General features: G+C 37.1%; 2 protein-coding genes across 2 annotated transcripts in view; one reads left to right on the top strand and one right to left on the bottom strand.

Annotated features, from left to right (window-relative positions):
• LOC106880044 (uncharacterized) overlaps nt 1-19,799 on the top strand; it is a 160,656-nt gene that overhangs the window by 96,754 nt on the left and 44,103 nt on the right. The gene's annotated exons all lie outside the window — the stretch shown is intronic.
• LOC149134497 (uncharacterized) lies at nt 60-4,579 on the bottom strand. Its single transcript, XM_089356778.1, has one exon. The coding sequence runs from the start codon at nt 2,661-2,663 to the stop codon at nt 1,518-1,520; it is 1,146 nt and encodes a 381-aa protein (XP_089212904.1). The 5' UTR covers nt 2,664-4,579; the 3' UTR covers nt 60-1,517.

The raw sequence follows: 19,799 nt of genomic DNA, 5'->3' as shown, positions 1-19,799 counted from the left end.
CCCCTATCTCTCTTCTCTCTCTCTCTTCTCTCTCTCTCGCTCTCTCTCTTCTATCTCTCTCTTCTCTCTCTCTCTCTCTCTCCACCTCCTCTCATTCGGTTCTCATTCATTTCTTTCCTATCTCTTACTCATCTATTACTCAATCTATTCTAATCACACATTTATTTCATGTTCATCTCTCTCTCTCTCTCTCTCTCTCTCTCTCTCTCTCTCTCTCTCTCTCTCTCTCTCTCTCTCTCTCTCCCTCCTTCTCTCATACCCCCCTCTCTCTATTTCTTTTTCTCTCTTATCTCATGTTCAGATACATATATATCATCTATTTCCCGTTTTTCTCCCGCTCTTCCTTTCTCTCTCACCCCTTCTCTTTCTCCCTTGTTCCGTTTGTCTATTTATATATCTATCTATCTACCTAGTCTCCCTGTCACCCACATTATGTTCTTAAAACTTTAAAATACAAAATACAGAAGAGGCATCTAAATTACTTACGTAAAAAGGAAAAGGGAGAAAGCCAGAAGGAGGAGAACTATTAACAAACAGATGTACAACTGTCTTATCAATTTCTAATACAAAAAGTCACAACAGCTGGAAAACCTCCTCAACCTGTACGCACACATGCACACACCCATACATACACACACACGCACATGATAGTATATGTATGTACTGGCGTATGAATATGCTGCATATCCTATCTACTATGGGTACTAGGCCTGAAATTTGGTGGGAGGGGGACTAGTCGATTACATCAACCCCAATGCTCAACTGGTACTTATTTCATCGACTCCGAAAAGATGAAAGGCAAAGTCGATCTTGACAGAATTTGAACTCAGAACATAAAGCCGGATGAAATGCCGATAAGCATTTTGTCCGGTGTGCTAATGATTCCGCCAGTTCTCCACCTTGTACGTATTATATACGAGTGCTCATGTATGTATGTGTTATGATGTGGTGTTTTCCCACAGTTATAATGTGTGGCCACTGTTGTGACTAGCAGTTTTATCTTCTCTAGTAGCCACGATATTTTCTTGTCGGATACAGTGTATTTCTTCTATATCGGAATGGTAATACACTGCTTCGTCTATTGTGCTATCACTGACACCGAATTCGAACCGTCTACCTTGACTGTGACTCGAACTCGACTATAACACGTAACTAACACTTAACTCCTACTGAGAACTCGTACAACGACTGACACACGACTCCTTTTCTTTATTTGGCACCCAGGCCTTAATATAGAGGGGGCAACACAAGGACAGACAGAACACCACAGTGAGGCCAAAAAACATAAGACGAATGAAAAAAATGAAGATCTATATAAAAATGATAAATTAATGATGGTGGAATGGTTACATTGAGCCTCATTCTCAAGCAGTACCATTTAACAGTTAAATTATACAATTAAATAAATCGTTCTTACACTCTTTCTTTTTTTCTTTTTGTATCGTTCTTTTTTTTCTCTCAAAATTTTTTAACAGTCTACTTTTCCTCCTTATTTTTAACAAATTTAACTTGCTTTTTTAAGCATTCATTAGTGACTTTAAATCTTCGAAATCCACGAGTGGTGGTAGTTCGACGAACTCGACTTCAACTCCCGACGGGTCCCTGCTGCTTCCAAACAGTTCTCTTAATTTCTCAAATCTCTCTCCATCTATGATTATTCCTTTAGACTCTTCCGAGTATTTTTCTAGTGGCAGCCTTACTCTTATTATTGATTTACACTTTATAATCCTTCTGTCCATTGATGTACCTTTGGTATACGTGGCCATATGCCACTTGTATTTTTTCCTTTCCACCTCCGCTTGCTTCGGCTCCGGACCTAGGTTGTCCGGGCGCATAGAAATGTCATAAACAAAATCATATGCGCTGCCGCCTTCCACATCCTGTTGTAATGATGTTTCTGCCTCTGCGTCTTTTTCCATTATTAATTCTGTTGGTGTCTCGCACCTGTTTCTCTTTTCCATCTCAATTTCTTTCAACCATTTTTGGCTCTGTTGAAAAGAGCTCACCCGTTCTTTTCTCTTCTTCCTGTTCACGACTGTAAAGGATTCCTCCACTCTATCTTTCTCTGTCACTGGTATCACCACTTCTGCACTCTGTTCTTCACCATTCTTCTCCTCCTCTTCATTTTCCCCCTCAGAGCACCCCACTTTCATATGCTCCTTTTTACCGCATAGGAAGCATGTTGGTGGTCTTCCTCCTACTACTACTCGAAGTCTGGTGTCTTCCGGGAGTATGATTTCCTCTGTGATGCTATACAGATCTTTTAAACTCACCTGCATGGACATTTCGAGGCCATACCCCCAACAATTGACTGTTTTGGTTCTCGTTATCTTGAGGGTTTTCACGAGTGTGAAGGATTCCTCCACGATATACTTCTCTGTTACTGGTACTACCTCTTCGGTACTCTTTTCTTCACTTTTCTTCTCCTCCTCCTCTTCATTTTCTTTCTCAGAGCACCTTACTTTCATGTGCCCCTTTTTACCGCATAGGAAGCATGTTGGTGTTCTTCTTTCTATTACTACTCGAAGTACGTCGGCAGAAGTATCCATTCCAGTGTCCTTATCGGCACAGTGGTGTGGATTATGGCATCTTCGTTGCCAAACCTTACCTCCACTGTGCCGTACTTCCTTCCACGTGTATAAAAAGTGGTCGACTTTTAACATTTTCAAGACACTTCTCTATTGCCTCTATCGGGGCAGCCTCTATCTTGTTTGAGGATGTGGAGAACGTCCTGTATACCACCGTCCTTTTTGCCACATTATTTCTCAATTCTTCTGGAGAAGTCAGCTTTGGACTGGTTCCTTCCTTTTAGCAGCAACTTGCTTCGTTCCTTCCATTTTCTTGGCTAAAAAAAAAACACTTCTATACTCGCAACCGTTTCTATATTCAAATACCATCGAAGAACCTTTGCATGACATACCTTATTAAGAAGATGGAAAGTGTGATTAGACGGTTGCACTTGGAAGCTTTCTTCTTCGAAAAATCTAAACGCTCCTCCAAGAAAAAGGAACTTGAAAACATTGAAGCAGGCTTGATCAGCATGATTAAAAATATTTTGGCACTGCTTCAACTCTTTTCTATGCATTTTGAACAACTATATGATACCTTTAAGCAATCACCTAAAGTACATATTCTCGCTGATAAATCTAAAAACAAAACACAAAACAAACACCCCTACACACACCAGACTCTTATCTAACAGCATCACCGATAAATACCTGTAAACTAACATCGCAATGCGCAACGAAGTGAATACGGAAGCGAAGAAATTAACCACTTTGTTAAAGACAGATGACTGCACGGATCGCTTCACCATGCAACCCTTTAAGTGACCCTGAAGGACCATAAATCTTTTTTTTTTTTCTAACTTTAAATGCAGGATAATCAACCCACCCTTTTTATTGTCAGACAGGTGTAGTAATCAAGTGTATCCACGACACCATGAATTCTGATATGAAAAAGGCCACTGGATTAGTCTAATGGTACTGTCTAATGATAATGATGTCGTTATCCTCTGGTCACGTGATATTAAGAACGAAAGCTGTCTATGTATTTATCCAGTTCAATATCCCTCCTTCTAAAGCTCTGGACTTCTGAAAGCAGTATGTTAAAACTAGCAACATTGACTTTAGATTCCTTATGGATTCTATGAAGTTATTTTTGTATAATTATAGCTCCTACTGAGTCAGAAAGGAAAGTCTTTGTGGAGAGTTGCAATGGGCTGAGATAACAGACCCCGTTGTATTATTTATCCTGTGAAACTTACACTCCCCCATAATTCAACCTTGTATAGAGATTATAGCTTGGTAATTTCGAGCAATATGAATAGCCACACCTTCAGTATGTTTTCAAAAATCTTAAGAAACTTTTAGGAGTTTGGTCTAAATGATATCACCACAATCTAACTAGAATCAGTTCCATAGCAATTAATCTAGAACTCATGACAGTTATATAGTATCCCTATAGAAAGTTTAAAGAGGAAATAATATATATTCATAGGGAATCTAACCATCCAATTAGATATTTAGTAGTCGGCATCAGTAGAAGAATTTGTAATCCATACTCAGGCAGCTATCATCTCGATGTAATCTATTAATCCCCCTTCAAAGTTTGAGGAGCAATATTTAACCTCGGAAAGAAGATACAGGTCTATATAAGCTGTAAGCTCATCAGCATTATTGCTGACGTCGAACGATCAAACGGATCCCTTGATGAATTCTTTATCCAAACTGAGTTCTCGTTAAAGTTAACTTTTTCATCTGACAGGTCATAACCCACCTCCACATCCTTAATATCAGGAAACGCATATTTACTAATTAATGACTTTTGATAACAAAGGTTGAGTAATGCATAATAGCTTTCAATATCAATCTTTAAAATAGTGTTACCTTGTCATTAAGTAATTAGGTCAGTTGATAATGAATTAAGGATACCAATCGAAATAGTTAAGAGACTCGTATCTCTTCTTTTTTTGTATGATCTTATCGTTTAATAATTTTAGTCATGTTTAAAGTTATTGGACTCACGAGTTCTACTGAAGGGTTATTGTAAAAATCAATTTAATATTTGTATGAATAAATCTCGGAGGTTTTGGTTTCAATGGTTCTGTTCTGTCAATGACTCTGAGTTCAGACGTTATTCTGTTATTAATGTCAGTCTGTAAGGGTCATAATACACCAGTAAATGGTGTTTTATGTCTTTCAAAATTCACGAACTTGCCGACCTCTTCATTACCATTAGCTTTAAAATATGTATGTCATCTGGATTCTAGCAACACAATACCGGTTAACGTCCTTTAATTTACAACCGTATTAAAAGCTTGGGTATTCTAAGTTTGTCGCCGCCAATGCAACTCAATTTAAACCTCATTGTACTCTTAGGAAATTAGAAGCCCATCACAATTAAGAGCTGAAACCTCTTTCTGAATGATTCCACATCCTTGATTAATGCACTGCCTGCTTCACCATGGCTTATTCTGTGGTGATATCTATATTGCCAGACTCCCCTGTCACTAGCTTCAAAATTCTTGACACCCGTGTACCTAGATAACTTGGCAGCAACACTTAGAATTTTCATACTACGAATGTTATTACGACAGAAACATTGATGGATAAATCACTTCGTCACTGCTTCCTCAAGATTCCAAAACTCTCATAGGATTCCCTGCATCAGCAACTGATTTAGAATTCGTATCAACCTTATATTTTGAAGCAGTACTTTGAATTTCTTTACCAAGGACATTGTTACTGCAGAAACGTTGATGTAGGCAATGAGCTTGTCTCTAACCTCGCGTAAGTCTGACGCTGTTTTTAACTTCTGTCACTAAAGCCTCGGCTTCTAACTTCTTTGTAAGTTCCTGTTTTTGTTTCACAGATATGCTTATAAGTTTCTTCGGATTATTGCTCAATCTTGGAGCCACGATATAAAAATACTAGGTTAAAAGATACTTAATCACTGATATATCAAGAAAAATTGTATGGCAACATGACCTGTGTTGTATTGTGTATGCTACCGTACACAATCACTAGTCATATATTAACTCAAGAATTAACATACTAACTTTAGGCTACGTCGCCCTCAGAGACGACCAAAATGAACAATATTATTCTCTGCAAAAAATATTTAAATTTAATAGAACAACCTTCCACCAGAGACATGCTTTAACCCATTGTTCTCACGACTATGCTTTAGTGAGGTGGGATGCTATTTCATTCCACTACAGTCCTGAATGACAGAAAAGGGGCTGATCCGAATGTTTTAAATTTTTGGAACGTTAATTGTCTGAAATATCGGTATTTTCAAATGTGGTCGTCTAATTTTGCATCTTCCTGCGTTATAATCAAATAAAAATCAAGACCCCTAAAGCGTTTACGAGGATTCAAAGGCTTTAAAAGAAAAACAAAAAGCCTAAGGAATACTTCACTCTCTGTGGTGTCATAATGTAAAGGACAACCAGCTGGAATATCTAAGCTTGATGATCTCTTTTGAATGCTACTATTAACATGTAACTTAATACATGTTGCACGATCGGGTTGTTGGCAACTAAACGGGCACACTCATTTGGCTAGCTCATTGGTGAAGCGATTGAGAACCACAGGTCAATCGTAATACTGTTTATATATGTGTGTGTGTGTATACATATACACGCACACACACACACATACATACATACATATATATATATACACACATGCATATATATACATGTATATATATATATATGTATATATATATGCATATATACATAGATACTTGTGTGTGTATATATATATATATATATATATATATATATATATATATATATATACATATATATATACACACACACACACATATATATACATATATACATATACATGTATGCATGTATATATATATATCTACAAATACACATGTATATATATTTACATACACACACACACACACACACACACACACACACATACTTATATTGTGTGTGTTAGTGTACATATATATATATATACATTATGCAAAGGCGTCGAACATTGTATCTAGGAATAGGTATTTATAAATATAGTTACAGATAAATACACACAGAAGGAAAAAACATAAATTTCTGTTTGCTATCTTTCTGCCAGTCTGTCTACCTCGTCTTCCTTCTCCGCCTATCTCTCTCTCTCTCTCTCTCTCTCTCTCTCTCTCTCACACACACACACACTCCTCCTCTCTCAACTTATTTTTAGACATTGCAGAACTCGAACATTACAATGCAGATGTTAGACATTGTTTACATTCTTGCTCTTTGAGCAGCGATGATTTTCTTCGATATGATGAAAATTAAAAATAGTTCTGAAACCTTTCGATTATAGAAATTGATTCTTTGCCAGCAAAAATAAAGTAAAACTATGATAATAAAAATAAAAGAAATAAATTATGCATAAACACTATTATTATTATTGATGATGTTGAAAGTAATTCTTTCAAATATTGGCACAAGGCCAGCAATTTTTTAGGGGAAGGGAATAGTCGGTTACCCCAGTACTTGACTGGTAGCTTATTTTATTTTATTGACCGGGAAAGGATGAAAGGCAAAGTTGACTTCGGCATGATTTGAACTGAGGACGTAACGAGCCGGAAAAAATACCGCTAATCATTTTGTTCGACGCGCTAACGATTCTACCAGCTCATTACTTTAATAACTCATTCTAATTTTGGCATAAGGACCACAGTTTTGAGGGGAGAGAAGAGAGGGAAGTAGATTACATGAACTCCACTGCTCAACTAGTGCTTATTTTATTGACCCTTGTAAGGACGAAAGGCTAATTGAACAAGGTTGGATTTGAACCCAGTAGGTGAAGAGCAAAAAAATACGCCGCTAAGAATTTTATCCGATGCACCATCGATTCTGCTCGCTCACTTTCTTGAATACGTTTTCTATTATAGGTACAAGGCCTGATTCTTGGGGTGAGGTGGGGTGGGGAAGGGAGCCAGTGGATTACATTGACCCCAGTTTTTAACTGTTACTTATTTCATCGACCTCGAGAGGGTGAAACCCCCAACTCGACCTCCGCGAAATTTGAACTAGAAGATCGACTTCCCCTTTCGTCCATCCCATCTAGGGCCGATGAAAAAAGTACCATTTAAGTAATAGGGTTGATATAATCCTCGGTATGGTCTCGCAAAATGCTTAGCCATGAGTCTTTGAAATGATTTGTGATGGATTAACAGAATCGTTTGATCGTCGAACAAAATGCTTTATTCTTTTCGTTTCGAATTCATATTCCGTTGAAGTTATCTTTACTTTTCATTTCTCCTGTGTCGACAAAATATATACCCAGTCAAGAACTTGGATCAATATAATCGACTTGCCCCTTCCATAGAATTTCTGGTCTACGTCTTTGTTAGAGGTTTACCATTATTAATGATAAAGAAATGATTTTCACCAAAGAAGCGATGGCATTCAGAATCGGTATAATTCCTGACAATATGCCTTGTTGTATTTAATTGTTTCTTTACTTCTGCGTTCAAATTCCATCAAGACTAACTTTGCATTTCATTCTTCTGGGGTCGATAAAACGAGTACCAGCGAAATACTACGGTCGATATGATCCAGCTATTCCTTTAGAAAAAGCATGTTGCATCGTAAATTCTGCATGTCACAGAATGTGTACGAGTGTTATGTTTTAAGCAACCTTAACAATGGAATAAAAATCGAATATATAATATACTGAAAAAAGAAAAATGTTTGTGAATATCATATGATGTTTCTCCCTAATCTTTACTTTCTCAGTTCAAATCTTGCCGAGGTCAACTTTGCCTTTCATCCCTCTAGTATCGATAAAACAAAAAGGATAATACATAATGTCGGAGGATGAATAAAAAAAAAGGGAGAAGGGGGAATTTTTATGATCATTTATGGAAAGAAGAACGTTTATGAACCGTGGAATAAATAAAACGTGTCCCGCTGATTAATATTAATTAAATTGAATGCAGCGGGGTATGAGTCTGATTAGCTAAGTTATGCTATGCTGTGAAGATGATGATGATGGTGGTGGTGGTCATGACGAGGATGAAAAAGAATGATAATAATAATAATAATAATAATAATAATAATAATAATAATAATAATAATAATAATAATAATAACAAGAACAACAACAACAACAACAACAACAACAACAACAACAACAATAACAACAACCAGTGTGTGTGTGTGTGTGTTTTATTGGCAAAACGATTCTCCCAGGATACAACAACATCTGTTCCAACATATGATTTCGCTTTGGAAATCTTGTAAAACAAAAGCCAAGAATCCAAGGAAAACTAGATATATAAGTGTATATAGCTGTTTGTCGTGAAATTATTTACGAACCATTTAATTGGCCAATAATCCTATCTTTCTTATTCAATCCCGTTTTCATGTTAATTCTTATTTGTTTCATCCACTAATCCTTCCCAATAAATAACTTCTCCCTTGCTTTTTCACTTCTATCCTCAACCCTGTGAAAGTGCCTGACCATAGTGGTTAGGCTGCGCCACTCACGATCGCAGGCTTGCAGTATCGATTCCAGGACCAGGTGGTGTGTTGTCTCCTAGAACCCCCCCCCCCCCACTTCGTTTCATGTTGTTCCAGTCCATTCAGTTGTAAATGAGTAACCTTGTGACGGAGTGGCGTCCCCTTCAGGGTGACCCTTTTGATCTTAGTTGCTTATGCGCTATGGAAGCAGGAAAACCGGCTCTGTGAACCCTAAAACTCAAGACGGTAATGTCCAGGACCCTTAACCTTGCTCACAACATTCGTACACAATCTAATTCATCGTTACTATTCTTTTATTGGTCTCAGTCACTGGGTTGCGGTCATGCTGGGGCACTGAGTTGAACTGACGACTTTTCAATGATTAGCCCAATAATGTTATCCACTTGATTATTTCGCCTGGCTGAAAGTTATTTCGAAAAGTTAATTTGAGCAACTAATTAATAACTTATGAGATAGAAATGCAACCGTTTTTCAGTGTTCGTTTTCATCAATAATTGTGAAGCGAGTGTCTTAGTTTAAGTCTGCTGGAGACTTATTATATAAGTTGTCTTTGAAAATCGATAAAGGCTTCGTTGTTGAGGTGTCAATAGGTTATAGTATCTCTAAACAAGATGTTTAAAATAGGTGAAGACAGAGAAAGAATAGTGAAAGATGAAGTACTAAGACGGGAGATAACTAACGAACGCCTTGTTTAAAGGGAAATATTTTTAAAAATACATATCTTTAGTATTGATTTCAAAACATTCATTATTGATTTCTCATATATTAGTTTATCTTTAACAAAGTCAGGAGGGTGGCGAGCTGGTGGAATCGTTAAACGCCTGTAAAAATGTTTTGGGATATGTATTCTGGCTCTTTGCGCTCTAGATTGAAGTCCCACCGTGGTCAGCTTTGCATTTTTTTTTCTTTCGATGTCGATAAAATAAAGTACCAGACAAGCACTGGAGTTGATTTAATGCGTGGATATGCCAATATTAAAAATCAATATGACAAAGTCTGTAAGAATTAGTTGTTAGCTTAATCGGTGGACCGTCAGGAAAAATTGTTTTACAATATTCGAATCAGATTTACATTCCAAATTCGAATACCTTTCAAAAACCACTTTACCTTTCATTCTTCAAAAGTTGAATACTTATAGAGTATTGAGGGAGGTGGTCAATGAAATCGACGAGATCCTTGTTCCAAAAATTTGTGGCCTTAGAATGTTAAGGAATCAATGCTTTATGATGGATAGCAGAAACAGTAGAGCGCCAATGGGCTCTATCTAGAGTGTTGGTGAAGTATTGACAGTGAACTAGATGTCCAGTTTTATGAGTCACTTTGGGTGTTTGTATATGTAGCTGCAACATCACCCTAGGTATGAAAAGGGTAAACTCGTTAGAGCGTCCGATAAAAATGCTTTGTGTAAACTCTTGTTGCTCTTTACGTTTTGAGTTCTTATCCTATCGAGGTCAACATTGCCTTTTATCCTTCGGGGTTGATAAAATAAAGTACCTATCAAATACTGGGTCAATGCAATCGTCTTACCCTTTCCTTCAAAATTCCAGGCCTTGTACCTAAATCAGAGACCATTAAGAATGGTGGATTGGTAGAATCGTGTGAGGGTTGAACAAAATGCTTTGTGGTGCTTTGTTCCTATTCTTTACATTCTGAGTTCAAATTCCGCGAGGATCAACCTTTTCTTTCATCCCTTCGGGTGTCGGTCGATGGTACCGACTAGTCTCTCCTTTTCTGAATTGCTGGTCGTGTGTCTAAATCAGAAACTGAAGGTGGAAAGTTGGTTGAGTCGAAAGCACGTCAGACAAAATGCTTAGCAGTATTTCGTCCATCCTTGCGTTCCGAGTTCAATTTCGCCAAGGTCGAGTTTGCTTTCATCCTTTCGGAGTCGATAAAATAAGCACCAGTCAGGTATTGGAGTCGATGTAATCGACTAGCTCATTCCCCACAAACGTCAGAACAAAGGACTATTATTATTATTATTATTATTATTATTATTAAAAACCAGACTTAAGAGTTATAGAGGGTCGGTAACAGATCAAGAGGGAATTTAATTCCTACTCTTAAAAAGGATTCCTAGTATTGAAAGAGCAGCTTCATTAAGCTCTTGTATTCATAGGGCTAGCTGCCATGAGAGACTCACCAGGGATTCTAAGATTGCGAAAACTCGTGTTTGTAGCGACCTTGAGGGATTTTGTTATGAATTTTAAAAAAAGCAAGCAAAGAATAAACACAATATTGAATCTAATAATATAACATTCTAATTATATATATATTTTTTAATATTATATTAATATATTAAATATTCTATAAAATACATATTATATTATTTATAATATGAATAAATAACAGTGAACTAAACAATGGACGCTCTTTGAAATGTTGGCAATGTTATATAAGCTCGATATTTAAAAAAAAAAGTTAAAAATAAAAATAAAGCAATAAAACGTGCCGTCTCTCTTTCTAAATATTGAATTCAGAAACAAAACAAACAGTAATGTTAATTAAACTTATTGATAGATCGAATATTGAACTGATCAACTAGACAAATAAAGAGGAGGGGAAGAGGAGGAAACGGGGGTAGGGATAAGCGGAAAAGGAGGAGGAGGAGGAAGAGGAGGAAATGAGAAGAGAAGAAAAACGAGGAAGAAGAGAAAGAGCAAAAGGAGAAAGAGAAGGAAGAAAGGAGAAAGAGAAGGGAGAAGATGAGGAGGAGAAGGAGAAGAGGAAGTGGAGGAGGAGGAGGAAGGGGAAGAGGAGGAGGAAGAGAAGGGAGAAGAGGAGGGGGAGATGAGGAGGAGAAGGAGGAGGGGAAGTGGAGGAGGAGGAAGGGGAAGAGGAGGAGGAAGAGAAGGGAGAAGAGGAGGGGGAGATGAGGAGGAGAAGGAGGAGAGGAAGTGGATGAGGAGGAAGGGGAAGAGGAGGAGGAAGAGAAGGGAGAAGAGGAGGGGTGGAGGAGGAGAAGGAGAAGGAGGAGGGGAAGTGGAGGAAGTAGAGGAAGAGGAGAAGGAAGGGGAAGAGAAGGAGGAGGAAGAGGAGAAGGAAGAGGAAGAGGAGAAGGAGGAGGAAGAGGAGAAGGAGGAGGAAGAGGAGAAGGAGGAGGAAGAGGAGAAGGAGGAGGAAGAGGAGAAGGAGGAGGAAGAGGAGAAGGAGAAGGAGGAGGAGGAGGAAGAGGAAGAAGAAGAAGAAGAAGAAGAAGAAGAAGAAGAAGAAGAAGAAGAAGAAGAAGAAGAAGAAGAGGAAGAGAACGTAGATAGCGATGATGAGAAAGAAGGAGTTAAGGCTAGAGTAATAATGGTGGTCATGGTCGTTCTGATGATGTTCAGTTGAGCATTATGGTTGATGTAATCAACTTACTACCTCCCTTCGAACTTGCTGGCCTTGTACCAAAATTTGAAACCATCATCATCATCATCATCATCATCATCATCATCATCATCATCATTATTATTATTATTATTATTATTATTATTATTATTATTATACGATATAAGCGATATTTTCCAGGCAGACGTAGCTGACCTTAAAATTATGAATTTTGAAAAGATTATTGACGTTAGAAATATCTCGGCTATGTTCGTGGTAATGGTTTCTTCTCTGCCCACCAAAGTTATATCTGGCTTGTTACATTTTCCCTTGGTAGAAGTTTTGATGGGAATAGTCCACCAATATTGCTGGTATTGATGTTTATGCATGCATACAATAACAGAGAGATTCTCTACGTTTTCCCAGTTCAATCTATTTATTTTCGGATGGCAAAGTTTGGATTGCATTGTACTGATGTAAATATGTATGTATGCATGTATGTAAGTATGTATATGTGTATGCATCTAGGTATGGATATTTGTATACCTGTATGTGTGTATATGCATATATGCATACATCTATGAATACATATTTATGCACATGCCTATATGTGTCTGTAAATGTATGTATATGTATGTGCGTGTGTTTCATGTTTCTGTATATATGTATACTTGCATGTTTCTATTTAAGTATGTATGTATATATATTTGTATGCATGGCTATGTCCGTATGTAAGTTTGTATGTGTGTGCATGTGTGCGCATATGTGCATCTATATATAAGTGCATGTATGCATCTATATATAAGTGCCCGTGCATATGTATACGTATGTCTATGTGTACGCATATATTTGTGTGTAATTGTGCATTGTGTATGCACCTATATGTGTATACGTATATGCGCATATGTGTATGTATATATGTATGTAGGTACGTATGTGTGCATATATATAGGTTATCAATGTATGTATGAATGCGTGTAAGAAAGTGTATATGCGTTGTGTGTGTGTGTGTGTGTGTGTGTGTGTGTGTGTGTGTGTGTGTGTGTGAACGTATTTATATGGTTCTGAACAAAAAGAATCTATAGCTACTGTATAAGTGTTATAACATTTTTAGTTGTTCATTACAGACGTTTTCATGCTTCACTACTTTAGACGAAACATTTACAACCAATGAACAACCACTTATAGCAACAGTACATATCCCCCACGCACCTCTTCTAAAACCTAATGCCAGTTCTTTTATGTTTCTATCTGATTAAGGATTCTTTTTATTTCGAGAGAAATGTACCTCCCTCCACCAACCATTCTTCGTTATTTATGAACGTGTGGATGCAGTCTGTCTCTGGTATGTTCGTCAGGACAATCTTTCCTACTGAGATCATATTGTATGATATCTTTAGCAACAATGTCATGTCTAATATGAAAGTAGTTTCTTCTGAACACATTTTTTCTAAAGCATCAATTAATGTTGCTTTTATGGAGTGCTTTCAAGATAATAAGCCTTGAAGTTAGCTATCAGACCTTGATCCACTGGGTGGAGCGAATAACTTTTCTAGTGGAATATATTCACATTATCAGAAATATCATTTAAGTTCACTAGGTGACTTGGTGTAATGCTCTGTTGGATATATATTACACCTGGCGCTGTACTCTCACATAGCCAGGTAAAAGAAGCTTGTAAATCAGTCTTAGCAAAATACGAAGGCATACAGCTCTTCTTTTTTGATCGTAGCATGACAGGTAGATTTAATTTACTGTAGCCATTGAAAGCCTTTGGATTTTTGTAGGAACACAAAAGTAGGGATTATAATGTCATATCACCATCTCTTCCTCCTAAAAGAATGGTCAAACGATTTGGGAGAGCTTTAAAGCCTGTCGTAGGCTTTTCATCCTAGTGATCATGCATTTCCAAAAATTCAGTGAGCAATTTTCCTTCAATAATATTTTCCTCGGGATAATTACTAGCAGCTTCTTTACTAGCACTGGCAACGTCACTGATCATTTTAATGCTCTGTAAATTAAGGCGTCTCTTAACGCCTTCAAACCAATTTTTACTCACAAGGAAAGGTTTTGTATTAGAAGTTACACCTTCCTCTTTACACAAACCGTCGTACAAACTTTAGTATGAATGACTATCGTGTTTATCAGCCCATTAGGTTCAGTCTGATCGTCAAGCCACACACTCAGGAATCGTTCCATATTAAACGTAACTTCAATTCTATAAAAAAAAAAATGCCTGTGCAGTTTATGGAATAACTTACTGGGCAATTGACCTAATTTTATCTTTATTGTTATGTTTTTCTCAATATAGAAGCTTCAATGTTTTTGGAATATGACAGTTACTCTTTCGCACCAAACCTTTCTAAAACATTAAGTTTAACACTCATTATAGTCCTTTTACAACTTCTTTTCTAAATACTGCATTCACTTCTATATGATTGCTTCTTTCCATTTAACTTGAACAAAGGATAATGCATTATACTGTACGCGTTTTGTAATTAAATCCAACAGCACCGAACGTGATAGACGAAAAAAAAAGTCCACTCCAAATAGTAAGGCAGTTGAATCCGAGGAAAGCTGTTATGTTCCGTGTCGGCAAAAAAGTACAACTTATTACTTCGGACGCAAGAATGGAAATAAGAAAATGAAAGGGGTGGATGGGTTATGTCGAAAGGGTGAAAGTTGTACGATTTAGGAGGTAGTACTATATGACTAATGTTAATAACAAAATCCAAATCAGGTGAATTAATGAAACGCACGAACAAGCTGAGGGAGTGAGGGAGATAGTAGGTGTTGGCTAGAATGTTGAAAAATACTAAAATTAGTGTTGAAATGATAGGCTGTAAGCAACAAAAATATACAGAACATGGTGATAGAAAAATGACGGGCGGCTAGATATATTAAAGAGCTATTTCTAGGAAAACGTAGTTTAATATATGTATATACCTATGTATTCTGATTTCAGTTTTCATAATTGCTAAAATCTAACAGTGTTTGCGTAAGAGCAGAATTAAAGAACGTATGCAAAATCTGCGGCCATACTTTCGAATTTCTGAGTGGGAAATTTCGTAAATAGAGTCCCGTAGCGCAAGGAGTACCTGTGCTCATCACACAAAGTAATGAAGTTACATTCAAAAGGAGGTCATTTATTGGCACGCTATGTGTCTTCTCTCTGTTCGACAACAGCTACAACAACAACAACTACTACTACTACTACAAGAGAGAGAGAGAGAGAGAGAGAGAGAGAGAGAGAGATTATACTCCTCTGAACAAGCAAGTTCGGAAAAGAGCTTGCTAGTTCAGACGAGTAGAAACTTGTATATCACCTCCACAGACCCCACCGGATGAAATCATGTCAACTCCTTTCTTCGTTGATGCAATGCCTCGCATTAATCCAATAATGAAACACTTTATCCAGATATTCCCTTTCACGAATGAACAAATGAATTGCTTTACAAAACCTTTGCCCCGTCTACGTTCTTCCTAAAAGGCCTTCTAGGTATTAACCTACAAAGGGAGGTTGAAACTAAATATCAACCACATTAATGACATCATTCTTCGGAGGATTCTGAATATCATAGGTCCACCGATCCTTCAACTGAATGATTAAAAAATTCTTATGTATATGGATATAAATATGTATAATCCATATGCATGTGCATATTTGTATGTCAGCCTATCTCTTTCTCTCTCTCTCTCTCTCTCTCTCTCTCTCTCTCTCTCTCTCCCTCTCTCTCTCTCTCCCTCTCTCTCTACTTTTTCTACTCTCTTTCTCTCTCTCTCTCCCTCTTTCACTCTACTTTTTCTACTCTCTTTCTCCCTCTCTCTCTCTCTCTCTACTTTTTCTACTCTCTTTCTCTCTCTCTACTTTTTCTACTCTCTTTCTCTTTCTCTCTCTCTCTTTTTCTCTCCATGTATACGTGTATGTGTGTGTGTGTGTGTGTGTGTGTGTGTGAGTGAACATATAATTACATGCAGTCACATACACACTTGCAACATACACGCACACGCTTATACACGTACATCCACTCACGCATACATGCACAAACACACGCATGCACGCACACACGCATATATACACACACACATATTTATATAGATATACATGTGTGTGTGTGTGTGTGTGTGCACGCGCCTGTGTGTTCCTTGTTTAAGGTAATTCCCTATTAACATAACATACTTTTTATCATGAATTTGAAGACGCCTCTTTATCTTTCTTATTATTAGTAATGGGAATTAAGGCGGCGAGCTGGCAGAGTCGTTAGCATGGTGGGCAAAATGCTTAGTGGCATTTCGTCCGTCTTTACGTTCTGAGTTCAAATTCCGCCGAAGTCGACTTTACCTTTCATCCTTTCGAGGTGGATAAATTAAGTACTTGTCAGGTACTGGAGTCGATGTAGTCTATTATCTCCCTCCCCACAAATTCCAGGCTTACATTTGAAAGGATTATTAATAAAGGGGTGGTTAGGCGGCGAGTTGCTAGTATGGTTAGCCCGCTAGGCAAAATGTTCTGCGACATTTCGTCTCACTTTACGTTCTGTGTCCAAATCTCGCCGAGGTCAGCTTTGCTTTTCATCCTTTCGGGGTCGATAAAACAAGTACTAATCGAGCTTAGGGGGTCGATGTAATCGACTTACCTAATCCTTTGTTTTTACTGGCCTTGTATCAACATTTGTAACCAATAAAAGGAGTAAGGCGATGGGCTGGCAGTATCGTTAGCACCCCGGACAAAATGCATCGCGGTATTTCGTCCGGTTTTACGTTCTGAGTTCAGTTTTGCCTTTCATCCTTTCGGTGTCGATAAAATAAATACTAGTTGAATACTGGGGTCGATAAAATAAGTAGCCAGTTTAGTACTGGGGTCGATGTTATCGACTTAACCCCCTTCCCCCAAATTTCAGGCCTTGTGCCTGTAATAGAAAGGGTTATTAATAAAAAGGAATTAGGCTTTGTGCAACAGAATCAGTAAAGTTACAGACGAAAAACTTTTACATTGGGAATTCAAATCTCACTGACGTCAAACTCTGCCTTTGGGCTTAATACCATCAACACAAATGAAGTAATAGAGTCGATATTCTAAAAAAAAGAAAAAGTACTGAACCAAAATGTCTGCTGCCGTTGTGTCCGTGTAGGAAATTATCATGATTAACTGGAGGATAGCTCATGGCCGAATGGTTAGAGAACAAAGCAAAATCTTCTGTCCCTTTATGTTTTGATTTCAAGCCCTGCTAGGATCAACTTTATTTATCAACTCTCTGTATTTTTACCAGTGATATACTAAGGATCATTTTCTGTAAATGTATGGTCTTGTATGAAAGCAAGAAATCTTATGTAATTCTTTGAAATTTTGTACCTATAGACACTCGTAAGATAGCATCTTATCTGGCTTTGTGCCTATAGACTCTTGAGAAAGCATCTTCCCTGGTTTTGTGCCTATTGGCTCATGAAGCAGCATTTTACCTGGATTCATGCCAATAGGCTTCTGAGGAAACATCTTATCCGGATCTGTGATTTTCGGCTTGTGAGGCAACATCTTATCCGGATTTTCAGGGCGTCTAGGTGTTTGAGAGTAAAAGATTTTCCTACTCTCACCCTAAATCACTGGTACTCAACCATATTTTACCCACGGATTCCTATATTACTTGGGTGGATTTACCATACCCAGTTGATGTTTACAAAATCCTATTGCATTTTTATAATTAAATATTACAAGGAATTGTATTTTTAAAAAATGTTAAAATATTTTGTGTATTGTAGAAATATAACCAACTTATTCTACATTTTAACAAAATCTTATATGGGCCCCCAAGGGCTATATGAACCCCGATATAGAACCACTGCTCTAAATGAACGGAACACATGCCCTTCGCATGACGGACTTTCACCTATTGCTGATACTCAATTTTCAACTGAGTCGACTGGAGCAATATGAAATAAAGTGCCATGCCCAAGGAAATAATATGTTATGGTCCAGGAGTCGAACCCACGACCTGACGATCGAGCACTCAGCACACTACATATTATGTCACATACCTCCAGGAAACCCTAACTGTTAATATAATTGTTAGTATTAATGGGTTCGTGGACTGGAAAGTAAATGCAGAATGTCGGATTAAAGGCCTTGCTCTATTTGGTTATGTATCCTCGACACACACTAGAACAATTTTTGTCGTCCTGCTTTCTGAGATCAATAAAATAAGTAGCAGTCGTGTGTTGCTGTTTCATTGAATTAAATATAGCACTACCTTATATATAATACATACATGCATATATATATATATATATATATATATATATATATATATATATATATATATATATATATATATATATATATATATATATATATATATATATATATATATATATATATATATAGATAGATAGATATATATATATATACATATATATATATATATACAATGTATGTGTATGTATATGTAACTCTCTCTCTCTCTCTCTCTCTCTCTCTCTCTCTCTCTCTTTCCCTCCTCCCCTCTTTCTCTTTTTCTCTCTTAACTTCCTTGTTCAAATCTCTCTGAAGTCATCTTCCTGAGATCAATAAAATGAAGAGCAATCAATAAAGGGGGCAATTAATAATTCCTATGTTAGAAATTATTATGTTCGTTTCTTTGGTGAAAGTCTTTGGTCAAACTTGTGGTTGAGTGTCAAGCCTCTTTAACGGTTGTAAGCATGGGCTTGTAGGCCGAAAAATATGGAGGGAAAAGAGAGGAACACTTGCCATGGGGCTCCTGCTGAGTAGGGTAACTCGAAATCTGTTGGGTTCCTTTGTCGCTTTTAGTTGGCATTTCCCACCACATTAGGGAATTTTGTTGTTATAATTCTCTTGTTAACTGTTGTTGTATTTTATTGCTTACAGATCTTTATGTAAAACTCCACTGTCCTTCGTGTACTGTGCTAAAGGTTTTATGGGACTTGTGGTCAAAAAAAGGAATTATTATTGTTGTTATTTTGCTTGCAATCTGTGTTTGACACAATCACTTGGCGGGTCACACCCAGCAACCTAGGGCAGGTGAAGTGTAAAAAATTTTTTAGATGTAATTGAAAAACAGGGGAGAAAAAGTGAGAAAGACAGTACAGAAATACCTGAACAATAAATGAATGTTTCAGTATAAAACTTTTAAGTTTTTAGGTTTCTTTTTCTAAGAATATGGATGGTTCTTATTAACACAATCTTATGTATTTTTTTGAGAGATGGGTCTCCTACGATGTTATCTAGATGTTTCTAATACGCCATTTTTATCATACCAAGGGCACCTAAATAATAGAGACGGCCTTCACTTTAATATGCCACATCTTTTGTATTTTAATTTTTAGATCCTTATATTTATTGATCTTGTCAAATTCCTTGGCAGATATATTCTTATGAGTGGGGACACGTATCTATTAGTATTCAAAATTAAGGTCACTGTAATCGTCTAACTTCCTCCCTCAAAATTTCAGGCCTTGGGCTTGTAGTAGAAAGGATCATTATTAT

Source organism: Octopus bimaculoides, chromosome 8 (genome assembly GCF_046866305.1).
Source record: "Octopus bimaculoides isolate indiv1 chromosome 8, ASM4686630v1, whole genome shotgun sequence".
Classification (NCBI taxonomy): Eukaryota; Metazoa; Mollusca; class Cephalopoda; order Octopoda; family Octopodidae; genus Octopus; species Octopus bimaculoides.
The sequence above is the reverse complement of the archived record's forward strand: the minus strand, read 5'-3'. Positions and strand labels throughout refer to the sequence as shown.